Source organism: Carassius carassius, chromosome 1 (genome assembly GCF_963082965.1).
Source record: "Carassius carassius chromosome 1, fCarCar2.1, whole genome shotgun sequence".
Classification (NCBI taxonomy): domain Eukaryota; kingdom Metazoa; phylum Chordata; class Actinopteri; order Cypriniformes; family Cyprinidae; genus Carassius; species Carassius carassius.
The window spans coordinates 37,421,292-37,438,705 of NC_081755.1; the positions used below are offsets into that span (position 1 = coordinate 37,421,292).

Consider the following 17,414-nt stretch of genomic DNA (forward strand, 5'->3'; position numbering starts at 1 on the left):
TATGTGTGTGTGTGTGTGTGTGTTTGATCGTTCACTACTCACTGCTGTGTGTGTGTGTGCACTTAGATGGGTTAAATGCAGAACACAAATTTCAAGTATGGGTCACCATCCTTGGCCACACGTCCTTTCCTTTACTTTTCCTTTATGACTGGTTTTGTGGTCAAGCGTCACATATAAGGATGCCATGATAGGCGTAGTATACCTAGATATGAATGATTTGTTCTCAAATTCTGATCTGATTCCTGGTTTAACTCAGTGATTCAGTTATCCGGTTGCAGAGGTTAACAGCTCACTGGAAGATTATTAGTGATTAATGACTTAAATGTCAGTCTGTTAATCAAACAATGCTTAAAAATTTAACTTTTTTGGTGCTTTCGTCATTTTTGAAGCTTGAAAGCTGGAGAAGAGCAAAGAGTGAAGTCAAGAAATTCATACAGGTTTGTAACATGAAAGTGTGTAAATGATGACAGCCCTGATGATATCCCTTTAAAATGTTGTGCCAAACCACCCTGCCACTTTTTAAAAGGTGATGTCCATACTCGCACTATCATTCAGTTGTTGAGATTCTTATCTCTGCATTTATTGTCTTTTTGAATAGAGCACTGACAGAGGAACAGTATAAAGGACATTAGACAGTAAAGCGCTCAGGGTGCAGAAGATTATAGGCCTGTTTTGTGAAATTACAGCGTTGGAGATATCACACACCATTGTTTACACTGTATAGATATAATTTGTTGATTTAATTATTAATACAGGCGAGCTGCAGGGTCTGCATATGATAATAGACAAATAACCACCAATGAACTTGCTGAACAATGCCAGCAGGGATGAGGTTGCGTTTACCTTGTTTAATGCAATAAACAACTTAAACCACGCGGCGCTTTTACAGAGCACTGTTTGTAATTATGTGTGTGTAATGGATACTAGAATGGAGTAACAGAAGATAGACACATTAAAGACAAGAACATTGTAATATCTCGAAAGGTGTTTAGCTCTCCATCTTGGATGTTTTTTTTTCGGTCTGGACTAATCCAATATTAGACAGCATGGATTTGTAAGAAGGGAAGCAGCTGACCACTTAGTGTGTTCCTGTGGAGACAACCAAAGAGGAAGCAAATTTGATTATTTTTCTCTGCGCTCCCTCTCTGTGGCTCCTCCTTATATCTTTTCTTCTCTTGTATGAGAGGGGGGTAATTTCAATGTTCTTTTCCTTGCTGCAAAAAGCATGAGATTATTGAATCTGGGGCGGTATTTAAAAGTGCAGAAAAGTGAGTCGGATCAAAGGAAATTTTTAATGTTCCATTACTTACTGTTGGTGTCGACATCTTTAAGACAGCTTCATTATGAATATAATCCTGCGATGAGAATTGAACAATATCCACGGCTTTTATTTTTAAATACCATAGATATATTGCATTGGCATTACCTGAAACAGCAGATTATGAATCCCAAATTGGATTACAATAGACTGTCAAATTTTTTAATTTTTTTCTTATTTACAGAGTTGGAAAGAGATTTTCTTTTTCGAGTTCACTCACTATGATATCTTTCCTGAACTAATCTTGCTATTTAAATAAATCTAGCATTGCCAAACTCTCAGCTAACAGGCCTGTTCAGAGAACATTCAAAAATAATGTTTTCATGATTTAATGGGAACGTTATAAAAATTTTCTTGGGACATATTTTGTTTGGTAGGAAATATGTTAATTCAACATTACAGTACTCACAGTATGATTATATTTAAAAAGAAGTAAAATAATAAAAGTTAGTAGTAACGGATTTGTTATAGCTAAGAACTGGATCCAAATACTCTATATGTTCAAAAAAAAAAAAAAAAAAAAAAAGGTTGAGTCAGAAACGTTGTTTGGATTTTGTAACTATAATCACATTAATGCGAGATTAAGCAGCTGCTTTTAAAAGGATTGCCAGTAAATGTATATTTCATTTAGCTTATGTCAATGAAAGCAAAGCCACATTTAATTTACTTTTTTTATGTTTGTAGTGCCTCACACCATATGTGACCCTGGACAACAAAACCAGTCTTAAGTCGCTGGGGTATATTTGTAGCAAAAGCCAAAAATACATTGTATGGGTCAAAATGATAGATTTTTCATGTTCCATGAAGATATTTTCTATATTTCTTATCGTAAATATATTAAAACTTAATTTTTGATTAGTAATATGCATTGTTAAGAATTAGTTTGGACAAATTTAAAGGCCATTTTCTCAATATTTCGATTTTTTGCACCCTCAGATTCCAGAATTTCAAATATTTGTATCTCGGCCAAATATTGTCCTATCCAAACAAAAAGCTTATTTATTCAGCTTTCAGATAATGTATAAATCTCAGTTTTGAAAATTTTACACTTAAGACTGGTAATGTGGTCCAGCGTCAAATTTGCTGCTTACTACTTTTTATTTCATATATATAGTCAATCAGCAATATTCATTTATGCAATAAATTAATCTTGCGCAGAAGACATAAAACAACAGCACTGAAGCTTCCCACTCTCTCGAGTGGTAGTCTAGGTGGGCTGGATCTCAGATGCCGATCGAGGACTTTAATGATAAAGTGTCAGTCTGTGATTCCACTCTCTGTTCCTGTATAAATCATTTCTCTGTTTGTGTGTCACACCGCAGATGGCCTGTCCCAGTCAACGGCTGCTCCTGCTGTTACCAAGCAACCAGAAAACTATAAAACGTTGTAGTCGGAAAGCCTTTTTTTATAAGCAGTGTAATCGGTGCAATCAACAAGAAGTATGTTGGATGTCTCTGTTGTCTCTGTTCCTGATAGCCTTTTTCATTTGCTGCACAAAAAGGGGCATCATGCACCCTTTTTTTTCTAGGTTGCACAAGCGGCACTCCTAAAGATAACACATGTCCAACTGAGAAGTAAAAAACAGTACTTAGTAGTGATTTACATTAGTGTAATACACAACAGTATAGTGAAACACTTTATTTGTTATTTTAGAAGTGTACTTGTGTGCCAGCCACTGTCCACTTGCATTATCCATGAAGTTAGAACATTGGAAAACTCGATAACCTTTTATTTAACGTCACTGCTGTGCCTGTTTCTTCTCCTGTTTGGCAGGGGAGTAATACTGTAATCCAGATTACTATGCACACAGCTGGCAGCGTCTGCGATGGTTCAGCTGAAATAAACGGCATCTCAGCTCAAGGACACAGTGGAGGGGCACCACACGGGGCTTGTTTAATTGCCGCTGCACGTCCTCTGTAAACAGACTTTGGTTTAGCAGAGAGGACAATCGGTACGTTAGCGAAGCCAGCGGTCGACTCAGGGGTCTGCTATAATTCCAGATGCTTGACTATTCCTGGATAGCCCAGGGCTCTCGCACACGTCACACATGTGCGTCGAGTGCTCTGACTTTCACCTTGGCCTGCTCTCTAGATCATTCGCACTAATGTGAACCTACACATGATGTATATAGGTGTAGAGTAGCACATGCCCAAAGGGAACGTCATGATAGCTTCAGCGCTGCACATAACAATTTCAATTCTCTTTTGGAAAAATGAGAAATGTGAACCTTTCGTGAATAATATTCCCTGACTCTCAGATGTACGCTGCATTCAGCTGAACGCTTTACCATGGAAGATGTGAGTGCTCATCATCTGTTTTGAGACAAATGTTTCAGCCAAAAAAAACTTCAGGGAAACAACAAGGTGCTAGTTGTTCTCCTTTGGTAGAATAAAATCACTTCTTTCAGGGAATGATGGTCTGGACCTTTTTGCGCAAGCTTTGAGTATAGCATGATTTTTGTATTACAGTATTGTTATGCTGGATAGGAGCCACAGTAATTGATTTTTAAAGACTGAAAATGTCATTTCAAGAATCATGGGCGCTGTGGTAATTGATCTGTTTTTGTCCATATAGGAAGGCCTTTTATTCAGTTGAAGACGTTTTCAAAAGGGTTGCCAGGTTTTGTAATTTATAGACCCTGGAGAAAGTGTGTAGATGGCAGCACTGGCTGAAATTTGCAGTGGTTCCTGTAAAAGGTTTTAAAAGGGTCATGACATGAGAAACATCCTTGAAGTTTCATGTCTTAAAACGTCCTTCTCGATATAAACAAAGTATTTATTTAATCAAGCTCCAAAAATAGCTAGTTTGGATCCGAGGTGAAAGGTGCCTCCACAGCAAGACATTGACGAATAGACTTTTTCTCACCATAAGCCCTGCCCACTGGCGTTTGGTCACCTAACGGCTTGACACTTGATTGCGCTGAATGTGAGTGTCACGTCGCATCAAAAGCAAGTAGAAATTACAAACACTGTCACTGTCTTGCTAAACTGAATAGAGTAAAGATACGCATTCGCTTTCTGTCACAGTCCACACGCTTGAGTCTGTAGTTAATTTTTTATTTGTTGTTAAAAATTATATTAATAAAAAAAAATTGAAAATGGCTGATTGTTTCGTTAGATATGACCCTTACTTCTTGGCTGTGGATCGTGCAGAGCCCTTTGAAACTACAACTTGGACCTTCGCCCCAATGATCCCTGTTGAAGTTCACTATATGGAGAAAAATCCTGGAATGTTTTCCTCAAAAAACATTTTTTTTTAATGCAATGGAAGAAAGAAAGAGATATTAGATGACATAGGAGTGAGTAAATTGTCAGGAAATTTTAATTCAAGAGTGAATTAATCCTTTAATACCAAATAATGCATGAATTGACCTTTTGCCCTTATTGCATATATTGCTCTATATATGCTGTATCAGTGCAATTTGTTAAGAAACTTGAGTTTTTGTTTCACTTTACTATGTTAGGAGTGACTTTGCCTGTCAATCAAACACGGGGACCTCTATTTTCTGCACACAAAAGCATTCACGGATTCTGGTTCACCAGTGGCTGATAATTTGAGTTCATCTGTGCTCCTGGGAGCGTTTCACCTTATTGTTCCAGCAGATGAAAGTATTTAGCAGCATGTTGTGGAGACTAAGAGGAGTGATGATGGTTTGGATGTGATCAGCAGGTTTTCTTGCAGTACAGCTGGCCTGGTGCTGTTCTCAGATCCGCTGGATCTCTTGTGGGAATTCAGCCACCTGACAATGATAAATGCCTCGTTTCTTGCAACTGCATTCTGTAAACCTTTTCTTATCCAGATCTATGATCATTAAAAGCCACTCAGCTTGTGGAATCTGGTACTTTATCACACGCCAAGCTGAAAAAGCCAGCTTAGAGGGAGTTTCTGTACTAGTTTATGCTGGTTTGTGATGGCTTATACTGGTTACTGCTGACATCTGGCAGTTGGCTAATTCCACCGCTGGAGAAACGGATAATAAAGAGGTCAGACCTTCAGCAGTATTTAATGTAAAGGATTAATGACGTTAAGTGGTGGTGCATGGAGAGCACAGGAAATGAGAATGAGATTATCTTATTTCTAAGAAGCCGCTTACAATATCACAGCCTGATACAGTATATCTATTAAAGCAGGAAGGCTTTATTGTATTTCAAGGCCGGGACCCATTCCCTCCCATCTTTATAGTGTCACAGTTCATGAATAGTATGCTGAATCAGTGTTTTTAAGGCATGGGGTTTGCTGTCTCCATTAAAGTCTCCCCAAAGTCCCTTTAAGGCAAGTCATTTCACTCAGCGGCCATCTTGCTAATGACCTTGACGGCTATTTTCTGTGTAGGTAATAGACATACATGTACAGTTCATATATACTTAAATGGAAACTGTAATCTTGACAAATAGTTTTGCAGAGTACTGTACATACATTCCATTAGCATAAATGAAAATTCCTACAGCTGCCATAATTGAGCAGTACAATTTCACTGATTAGATTTTCTATAGTGGTATATATATATATGTATGTATGTATGTATGTATATCAAGGGAGGCAGTGCCTCTAAATTATTGGATGAGAAAAAAAAATCTGTAATAGCCTACAAAATAAAACAACACCACTATTACAAAATATAACATTAAAAAGTGTATAAATCAAGGAATTTACCATGTATTGTGGAAAAACAATAGCTCATACATGAATAAATATATAGCCATGATTGTAATGTGTTTTGTGATGTTTTGTGGTATCCTGTTTGACAAAAATATTTTTATCTACATTAATTTCCAGTTGTCACCCTTGTGCAAGCTACTGTAACTCTCATTCTCTTTAACTTCAGCTCATTATTTACATCCAATTTTGTACCCTGTCAGTGTTTTCGCCATTGTGTAAATCAAGTTAAACTCAATAATTAATAAGCCTTAAGTGCCTGAGTTTGACAAGAGAATAATTCTGTCTGGTGCATTTTTGAATAAATACAATACATTTTGAATTACAACACAAGGATATTCTTAATATTCATATACTGTAAGTCACAGAGTTCGAAAGGTACTGCATAACAGGAAGAGTGCAACCATATTGTGTCTGTCTCTAGGGTTTAGACCCTCTGACCCTGCTGTAAAATATTATTACAGACTGCCTTGATTGAATTTGCTCTCTGCTAATGAACGCACAGCGGAGGGGAGAATTGTAATGATGAGCCAGAGACGTTCGAATCCAAATGCAGCGCTTTATTAAAGAATGGTCAAACAGGCAGAAATCAGGAATGGCGTCAGGTGTGTCAGGGATAACCAGAGTCGAAACCAGAAACAAGCAGAGATCGGGGCAGGCAGCAGAGAATCAGAGTCGGAGTAATCAGTCCAAAGATCAAACACGGGAATGACAAACACAGGGAGAAATGCTCGGAAATGTTAGACAGGCTAAACAAGACTTCGCAGTGAGTGAGAGTGAGTGTGCTGCTTTTATGTGTGTGTAAATGAGGTGCAGGTGTGGCAAGGAAATTGGCTGATGAATGAGGTGCAGGTGTGGCAGGGTGATTGTGATGCAGTGACTCATGGGGAATGTAGTTCGGGTGTGGTGCAACAGTATGAGAGGTGCTATTGTCCAAGTGACATCTGGTGGTTGATGGGTGTAATGGTCCTGAGTGGAGTGCCCTCTACTGAAGTTCATGGGCACTCCATCTAATGATCATGACAAGAACTGCATCTCAAGAACTGCATGAGTTGACTGAATCAGGAGAACCCGGTCAACCTTGTGTCAGTGAGGCCATTAGTCTAGGTGGCAGGCTGTGATGTTCCTCTTGGCTTAATCAGTGTGAGGGCTTCATCAATCCTTTTCTCCTAAATTAGCAACAAGCAAATAATCCAATTGTTAGCAGTGACACTGAATAGTGAGGCTTCCCATTTCTGTTGCTCAGAGTCCCTTTTTTTTAAATCATCATGATAGTGCCAAGTAAAGGTGAAACCAGCGCCCAGAAAAAGCCCATTTGTCATTGTTAAAGGTTTCACAGAAAAGGAAACCTCAGTTTAAGCTTTAGCATTGTAGGATATATTTATTAATAAAAAGGATGTTTTTTTCTGTATAGGTTGATTCCTTTTACTGTGCCATTATTAAAAAAGCATTAATCTTTTTTTTTTTTTTTTTTTTTTTAAGATAAAGATATTTCAGTTGCACTTTATTTTACAGTACATGTACTTACAGTGTACTTAAAGTGTATTACTTAAGAAAGTACTGGTAATATATGGTAACTAAACTGGGTAGGGTTAGGATTAGGGGTTCAGGGTTAGTACCTAGTTATTACCTAGTTATTGTAATTACATTAATAAGTAGTATGTACACGAGGAACAGGACTGTAAAATAAAACTGGTATTTCTGTTGTGAACAAATCTGTTTGGTCAGTATTTTCTCTTCATATTAATTTGTAGATTTTAAATTGACTGACATTGCATCTATTCTAGTTTTATGCAACAACGATTATAAACCAAAAATTCTAATATTTTGATATTTAAACTGTCACTTTTGAAATGTAAGACTAATTTTGGAATGTATCCAAATTCAGTCTTGCTTATTGCCACCTATTAGGGCTGTAAAAATGGCTGAAAAACTGAAATCGAATTTTGTACTTAAGTATTATCAAAATGAAAATTATTTTCACATTTAAAATGCATAATTTCAACTAGGGTGAAGAAAAGCTTTTGGCTTCTCTTCTGAGGCCACTAGAGGGTGCATTGAGCAAAATATTACTAATGCACATTTATTCAAAGGTATTTGAAGATAACGACTATCTGTGAAAAAAGTGCATAATGTCTAAAATAATTTTTATACACCAATTATAATTAATTAAGTTGCTTAAACAACTATAAACAAAACAGTATCATGTATGTATGCATCGTTTAATACAATGGTCGGAAAGTCAGTTACACAGAGTACATTTTTCATTTAAAAACATGAGATGCAGTGGAATGGGGAAAAAAACTACCATAAAGTCTCTCTTTTTTTTCAAAGTTAAACTTGCATTATTTTTGCATGGCTTCCTAAACATGCAGCTCCTTTGTGCGAGACGTGAGTGCAACGCTGATAGATGTCTGTCTAGAAAATGCGTGAAATATGCATTCTGTGTGAATGGCTTGGTTTCAGTTTTTATGTAAACAAGATCTTCTCCGCATTGATGTTCTCTTTTTTCACAATATTTTAATGAACGACGCAGCAGTGTTGCATCTAGTAGCTTCAACTGGATAGGCTAATAGAAACATTATAATGCAATGAAACTTACATCGTCATTGTATCTCGTGCGCCACTGATTAGGCTGCCTTCTTAACGTATGTCTAAAAAAAACTTTTTTGCATTCGAATGTCAATTTTTATTTGAAATATCGACGAATATTTAAAAACATTTCCGACAGCCCTACCACCTACTGGTTCAATAATTTAATATGCAGTTCACTGAACAAATCTCTTTTTTGTGAACAGATTCAAAATATTAACTGGGAGAAATCAAAAGTGAAGCAAAAATTACTCACCTCTGCCAGAATAATCTTTTCTGTATTTTTTACCAAACTGTTATAATATCAGCAGCTATCAGAGAAAATAAATAAAGGAACTTCTGCTGATAATCTGAACAGCAGTGCCAAAAACCCACATTAGCACCTAGAATATGTAATTGAACACCTCTGTTAATTATGTCTTATTACTATTACTTACTAATTGCCAACTAAATGCCTTATTTATTCAGCGACATGATGCCAACTGCTAGAATAACAGGAATTTAAGTTCAAAGTGTGATTTCCAAACTCAGTAGTTTTCCAGTGAGTCATGCATTTGCATGTTAGTGGGTTTCAATCAGGGCGGTAGCTGCAGCTTCCACAGAAAGGCAATGCTGAAGGTTTGTTCTAACACAGAGACATATTTTGCAACGCAGCCATATGGCAGATGTTCACAAGAGAACGTGATAAAGGAGCCAGTCTGCCGTGACTGTGTCCCACTTAGTTGGCAGGATGAGTACTTCAAGGACAGACAATCTCTTGCACAAACACTGTTCCATCTAGCCATCAAAGTCACGCAACTTTCCTGTGATGTTGCAGAAAGCCCAGTAAATTACTGCCATAAGCCCCATTACTAGAGCTGATCTGAAAACAACAACTGGAGGCTTTAGGTAAAAAAAAAAAAACACTTGAGACGAGCCAGGTTTTCTGTGTTACTGCTGTATAGAGAACAAGTAAAAAGTAATGTAATGCCCCATTCCCAGTGATAGCAGTTTTATCACTGCAGGTCACCAGATGGCTGTATTGTTGGTCGCTAGTAGGCGTTCATGCTGCTGGATGCCCTAATACTCATAATAAGATCCATTTTGACATATTATTACAATTGAAATATGGATATTTTTCTGACAAAAATGCACGGATTCGCTACAGGAGGCCTTCATTCACCCCCCAGAGCTGTGTGAGGTTTTATTATGGATGCGCGCACTTTATTTAACAGTTTTTGGACTGTTTTGGACAACTAGAATTGCCTGTGATAGACTGTTACAGTGTTTTTTGTAACTGGTATTGAGCTGTTACTCTGTGATAAATCCTGTAGTAGGGCGGTCATTAACAAAAAGTCAAATTTGTGTCATGGTGTTCGGGTTTATGTCTGAGTAGTGACACGCAACCTGGCAAGTATCTTCATTTACCAACTTGAAATACGCCTTGCTAAAACACACGTATGTGGGAGATGCGGAATGGATAAAAATGAGTCAAAAAATAAAAGAGGACTTGAAGTAGCCCATTAATGGCATGTTTGAGTCATGCTCTTAACGAACTATTTTATTTCCTCTTTCCATATTGTGAATAATAAATGTGTATCATTTTAAAGCCTAACTTACTGTAATAATTATTTGACGTAGCTTACTTTTACACAGAATTATTCCTTGGCATCCTCACGTACTAAACTGCGTTTTTTTTTTTTACATACTGGAGGTGCGCTATTAAGTTGTGAGCAGAGTAACTAAGCTAGCCGGTGAGAGAATATAATAGACTCTTTTGAACTTTTCAAAATAAAAGCTCTTAATTCATCTCAAAATAAAATCACTAAAGATGAAGTGATTGTGAGTAATCATGACAGACCTACTGTATTTCAGAAGCTAAATAATCTGACTGCCTCGTGGGCCAGATATTATTGCTGGCGGGACAGTTTTGGCTTTTGCTGTTGCCGACCACTGCTTTAAGGGGATGGATAGACCGTAGAGCTGGAAAACTGGCTAGTTCCTTTCATGAGAACAGACCATTATTTATAAAGTGACAGATTATCAATTTAAGCCGCTCAGACTGTAGACCGTAAGTGGGAACTGTAGCGTGTCTTTCACCATGAGTTACCCTAACTGCTCTGTGTGCCATTCAGGTCTCTTAACCTCTGGCATAACTTATTAAAGTCCGCTCCATTTCCCGCCTTTCCCTGGAGAGCGTAAACATCTTTGAGCAAGTCAGAAAGGCCTGTGAAGTGGGATTTGGGACCTGGATCTGTTTGGAAGAATGGCTGAAATCAAGAAACACTAATCAAAGCATTCCACATCCTGATTTATCACGGACCCCAGGGTGGCCACTGTCCATCTTGGGAAATCACGTCCAAGCCTAATTTTTACTACATTGTGTGCCAGCTGAATAGAAAATCTTCAAAGAGTGTTTTTAGAGATTTAGAGTGCTTTCTTCGTTACACCTTTTCTGTTGTTTGTGAAGCTCCGACAGAGTTGATGACTTAAAGATCCTCAGGGTTCATCATCAGCACATGATTTTCAGTCCCCTCTCCATTGTGAGGGAACACAACGTTTCAACGCCCACAATCCAAAGCTCTGTGATGGCTTATGGAAATGAGCATTATTCAAATTTCTCATTTGTGTGTCGCATAGCAAGTGCCAGTCTTTTGCCCCATTTAGATGAGCAGACCTGCATAAAACATGAGGTGCGAAGCCCTTGGTGTAACAAGGCTGCCGTTTTTAAACCCTAAGAAAGCTGATTGTCTCCTTGCAGGGTTCAAGCTCAGATGTTTTAAAGATTGTGTATGACTGGGGCCAGATGATTAGAGATGATCTGGAGAACATGGCATCCGGAAGGGTTTGTGGGTGTTGTTGGTGCTGATTTGGGCGTGCGTGATGTGTGACGGCCGCTGGTCATGATGGACACTTTGGTCGTGATCTTCAGTGTAACGGACAGCGCCGACGGAGGTGCTAATGGGTCGTGCTTGTTTCGGCCTCATCGCTGACAGCTCTTATGCCATCTGACATCTCAGACAGCGCTGGAACCAGCATAACCCTGTTCCTGTTGTACTCTCTAAATATTTCAGCAGTTAAGTAGTGAGAAGAAAATTTTTTGCCTGCTTGGATGCTGGACATGGCTGCTGTGGCCGTATAGTCTATTGATATATTAAGCATTAGTCCTCCACTCGTGATAAAATGAGGGGAAAGTATTACTGTTACTCATTTGAAAAAGAGTCTCGTATACACTACTGTATGGGGTCAGTACAATTTCTTTTTCATTTGTTTGTTTTTGAAAGAAATGAATGCTTTAATTTAGTAAGGATGCACTGAATTAATTGATAGTTAAAGGAAAGATATTTGTAATAGTTTTAAATGCTGTCATTTTGAACTTTCTGTCCATTAAAGAATCCTGAAAGAGGACTTCCGGCTTAACGATCTATGGAGTAGGACGCAACTTTCGGAGCTCCTGCAGTTAGCGTTAAATTACGTTCATTGGCACATTTTCACGTTATTTTTCTTGGTGTGTGCTCTATCTAACACTTCTTCTTTAACTATTGCTGAGTAAAATGCCTGCTAAACCCAAATCTGGCAATGCTCCATCTGCTGCGCTTCAGCGGCCTGCTGCACACGCTTCACAAACTTCCCCGCCTGGTAGTGATTCCTCCTCCCCTTGCGACAGTGCTGTAATGCCCGCTGCCCCACCCGTTTTCAAGGAGGAGCTGCTCTCATCACTTCGTAAAGACATGGCGGCTATTTTCAAAACCGAGCTCCAGGCTGCCCTAAGCGAACATTTTACGTCTATCAAGACGGAGCTGCAGGCAGTTAAATCTGAATTAACTGGTTCTATAACAAACATCCAGGCTAAAGTGAGTGCCCTGGAGAGCACTGTAGTTGAAATAGAAACTTCACTCTCCACCTACAGTGATGACATTGCTTCGCTACAGTCTAAAGTGGAACATCTGTCTGCCGAGCTGCTAAGAGTGGACAACAAATGTGAGGATCTTGAGGCCAGATCGCGTCACAATAATATTAGGATCATAGGTGTACCCGAAGACTCAACCAGCTCTTCCATGATGTCGGCTGTCTCCATTCTGCTCAAAGAGGCCTTTCAGCTGGATAAAGAGCCCATTTTGGATCGCACTCACCGCACCCAGCAGGCCAAGCCCAAACCCGAGGAAAGCCCACGGCCACGTCCCATAATCGCCCGGCTGCACTATCATACAGACTGTGTGGACATTTTGCAGCGAGCTAGAGCCCAACAAAGAATAAAAATCGGTGATATGGCTATACATATCTTCCCTGACCATGCCGCGAAGACTGCCCGTGCCCGTGCTGCCTTCAATGACATTCGCCGCCAGCTCTGTGAAATAACGTTGCCTGGGTTACGGTATTGCCTTCTTTACCCGGCTTGCCTCCGTGTTACATATGACGGTACCGAGAGAGTGTTCGAATCACCGGAGGACGCCAGAGCATACATTAAGACATTAACCAAGTAAGAGATCTGGTTTCTTTTCAGGCAGTTTTACCATCGTGGAAGTGGTTTGGACAATTACGATCTTTTTACTTAACACACTAAGTGCTTTGTTACAGCTGATGTTCATCACGTGTGCCTTGTTCTTATTTGTTGTAAGTTGCGGGAGCCCGTCTGAAGCTTAACTGTTTCCATTAGGCAAAAGCCGGTAGCCTTATCCTTAGGGAATTTACTCCTAGTGGAGTTAGCACTGGGTTCTCCATCGTTTGGGGATGGGGTCGATGTAAGTGCTTTGGTGAGGGTGGGAGGGGTGTGGCTAATGTTCAGCCTGTTTGGCCATCCAGTTTGTGTGTGTGTGTGTGTGTGTGTTGCCCCCCCCCCCCCTCTCTCTCTCTGGGGTGGTGTTCTTCATTCATCTACGGCTCTTAGTTAATAGTCCATAAATGTCTACTAACACTGGCAATTCAGGACCCACCATTAGAGGTTCACATATTAGGTTTGTGAGTTGGAACATCAAGGGTTTGGGAAGCCCCATAAAAAGATCTAGGGTATTTACTCACTTGAAAAGGCTTAATGCGGACATAGTGTTTCTACAAGAAACCCACATGCGCACCTCAGACCAGATCAGGCTAAAATGCCCGTGGGTCTCTGAGGTGTTTCACTCCAACTTTAACTCTAAAGCCAGAGGAGTTGCTATTTTAATTGTTAAATCAGTTAAATTTTCTACTTCTAAATTGATTTCTGACAAAAATGGCAGATATTTAATCATTTGAGGCACACTGTCGCACATTCCTGTATTACTAGTCAATATCTATGCTCCAAATTTTGATAACCTAGATTTTATGAATAAGGTATTTGAACGTCTCCCTTCTCTGCATGATAACCTCCTCATCTTTGGAGGGGACATGAACTGTGTTATTGATCCTAGGTTAGGACGCTCCTCTCCCAAAAGCTTGACCCCATCATTAATGTCCAGATCGCTCTCTGACTTCATGGCTAAAAATGGTTGCATTGATCCCTGGAGATTCTATAACACTACCATCAAGGAGTATTCTTTTTTTTCTCATATGCATAAATCCTTTTCTCGGATTGATTATTTTTTCATTGATGCTAAACTTATCTCCAAGGTGTCAACGATTAAATATCATCCTATAGTTATCTTTGACCATGCCCCGCTCTCTTTGGATATTCAGCTCTCTCCGCAATCCCGATACTCCTCACCATGGAGGTTAAATACTCTGCTCTTATCAGATGATAAATTTAACTCTTTTATTGTATCTTCAATTGATGATTTTATCATGATCAATCAAAACAAGGCTGATCCTATTTCTTGTTCACTGCTATGGGAATCACTCAAAGCATACTTGTGTGGTCAAATAATTTCCTACTCTACACATTTAAATAAAACTCGAATAGCTAAACTTCAAGAGCTTTCAACTAGATAGGACAAATTAGATCAACAGCTAGCCACTTGCCCCTCCCCTAACTTGCTCAAACCGTGTTGATTTACAAACTGAATTTGACCTTGTTACGACTACTGAGGCAGAGCGCCTTCTTTTGCGCTCGTGTTCCACATATTATGAGCATGGCGATAAGGCAAGCCGGCTCAAAGCCCATCAGTTGCGTCGCCAGGCTGCCTCATGTATGATTCTTCAAATCAAGGATCCCTCAGGCACACTGCATACTGACCCTACTGATATCCCCTTCAAATTGAGCCCCTTAGGTTTTAAGTATTTAGGAGTAAATGTAACCAGAAAGCTAACCTCTCTTTTTTCTGCCAATTTCTCCCCTTTAGTGTCTAAAATTAAGTCTGACTTTCAAAGATGGAAAGGCTTGCCTTATCGCTTATAGGTAGGATCAACACAGTTAAAATTAACATTTTACCCAAGTTCTTGTTTCTATTCCAAAGTCTCCCTCTATTCCTATTTAAGCGCTTTTTTAAAACTATTGATCAGGATATATCTAGCTTTTTATGGTGTGGAAAGGCATCCAGAATAAGTAAATCAATTCTTCAGAGATGTAAACTTAATGCCGGACTCTCTCTCCCACATATCCAATTATACTACTGGGCAACACATATTCATAAAATCTCATTTTGGTCCAAATGCACACATCCCCCATGGTGCAAGTTAGAGATACATTTATGCTGCTCATCCTCTTTGCCTGCTTTGCTCACCTCCTCTATCCCTACCAACTTCTCTGGCTTTACAGATAACCCAGTGGTAATTTCAACTCTAAAAATCTAAAAAAATTTAAATTTTAATAAAAATTTAACCTATCCGAAATGCACACACACAGAGCAGTGAACACACACACACACACTGTGAGCACACACCCAGAGCAGTGGGCAGCCATTTATGCTGCGGCGCCCGGGGAGCAGTTGGGGGATCGATGCCTTGCTCAAGGGCACCTAAGTCGTGGTATTGAAGGTGGAGAGAGAACTGTACATGCACTCCCCCCCACCCACAATTCCGTTTGAAAATTCTGTTTTACTAACACAGGAATAAATTAATTCATAAATTCTGCTTTTAAAAGTTAATATTAACATTGTTATTTTAATAATATTGTAATAATATTTCACAGTGTTAATATTTTTAATGAATTTTTGATCAAATGAATGCACCCTTGGTGAGCATGAGAATTGTCTTTCAAAAACTGTAACGTTGATTTCTTAAAATGCAAGCTATTTTTTTTCTTGAAATATGAATTATTCCCTTTCTTTTCATTAGTGCCTGTGGTTTGTTAAACTTTTAAGACACCCCCAGACCTTTAACAGTTGTCTTGTACCTTATTTTCATTTAATTTTACCTCTGTGTTTGTGTTTTGGCCTTGAGGAAACCAAGCAACTCAAATTAAAAGAGAAAAACATAAAACTTAATTTATTTAATCTGTGTATAATAGGCTTTGCACTTGTTAATCGTGTTTTAGAAGTTTAATTAAAATTCAGTCAGAAGGAAGGAATTTTTTGCAATAATGTCCTTGAATTTTTTTGTTTGCTTCGTCCGGATTGTTAAAATCATTTGCTCTGAGCTAAGTATAAGGGATCAACAAAATCAATATTATCTATGTATCTTTATGTTTTGTGGATTGACAGTGCTTTGCAATTGACAGAGCACAATCCAGAAACAATGAATCTCTGTGATATATTCCCTTGACTCTTGTGCACATGGTTTGAGCATGTGAGCATGCTGGTGATTCTGTTGAACTGTGTGACTCTGGGCATGTTCCAGCCATGTGAGGACCTCAAGTGCCAGTCGGAGTGGTGTGTCGTCCTACAGGTAAGTCTCGCTCCATTATGTAACGAGAGAAAGCTTGTTATGTGATGATGTTTTTTCAAACCTCATTCCAAGATACAGTATTCCAGAAAAGCATTTGGACACTTAAAACTGGAATTTATTTGCATTGCATTAAACAACATCAAACCATCAAAAGCTCCTAGAGCTTTTCTGGGTACTTACTTCTCTTCTCTGATGCATTACTTCAAAACAAACTAGTTTCAAGGTGATTTTTTTTGTGAAATTAATAAGTTCAAGCAGGTGTACTTGCATAATACTAGGTGTGCTTCATAACATGTTCCACTATGTTCCACGTTTCTGTTTTATCATTTGAAACCTAAAGGCATTTATGCATTTTAAGAGTGGATCATGGTTGTTATAGTTAAGTTAAACTGATGCTAAAACCATAAAAATATTTTTGTTACTAGAAAATAATTAAATATTAACCGAAGTAAAAGAAAATATTAAAAAATAAAATAAAAAAGAATAAAAAACAGCTACATTAAGTTTAAAATTGAAAATAAAAAAGTTATTTATTAAATCTTTCAAATGAATTTAAAATATAAATTGTATCTGAATAAAAATAAAATAAAATTGGTGTGGATTAGATCTCCAAGTACTTTTTTGGGGCCTCTGTACATCAGAATTCACATCATCTGCATTGGTCCTAAAATTTATTTCTTACCCTTTATTTTATTTGTTTATTTTATTATTATTGTGTCCAATATCTGTTTTTAGGACTGTCTCAGCACTGAGTTGGCTTTTGGCCCATGTTTTGTGGCACGCACGCACTGGAACCTTTGCCAGATATCAGAGACTGAGGCATTTTTTCTCTAGTTTAGTAATTCTCTGTAATCCTGCCCACGCTCCCACCAAAGTGAACTGGGTTTTATATATGGTACTGTGGGAAATTTTTATGTCCAGAAGAGCCTGACATCAGCATCAGCAGGATTTAGGAGATCGGGTCGGCTGAGGCCAGAGCTGAAAATACTACACAAAATGAATCATAGCTGATCTTCTCACTCTCTCCCTGTAAACTGCTCAAATGGTGCCTAAATTTATATACGCACATTTAAAGTTCTCTGCCCATTTTTAACTTTTCCAGCAACAGAAACAGAAATCTGTACAGAACCAA

At 38.5% G+C, this 17,414-nt stretch overlaps 1 protein-coding gene across 3 annotated transcripts in view; it reads left to right on the plus strand.

The window, feature by feature from the left end:
- The window catches only part of cacna1ha (calcium channel, voltage-dependent, T type, alpha 1H subunit a), a 107,897-nt gene that overhangs the window by 37,803 nt on the left and 52,680 nt on the right, over positions 1 to 17,414 (plus strand). For all 3 annotated transcript variants that reach the window (XM_059558310.1, XM_059558329.1, XM_059558320.1), the window contains exon 3: positions 16,170 to 16,282. In XM_059558310.1, the coding sequence (XP_059414293.1) occupies positions 16,170 to 16,282 (113 nt within the window). The remainder of the gene's footprint in view (positions 1 to 16,169; positions 16,283 to 17,414) is intronic.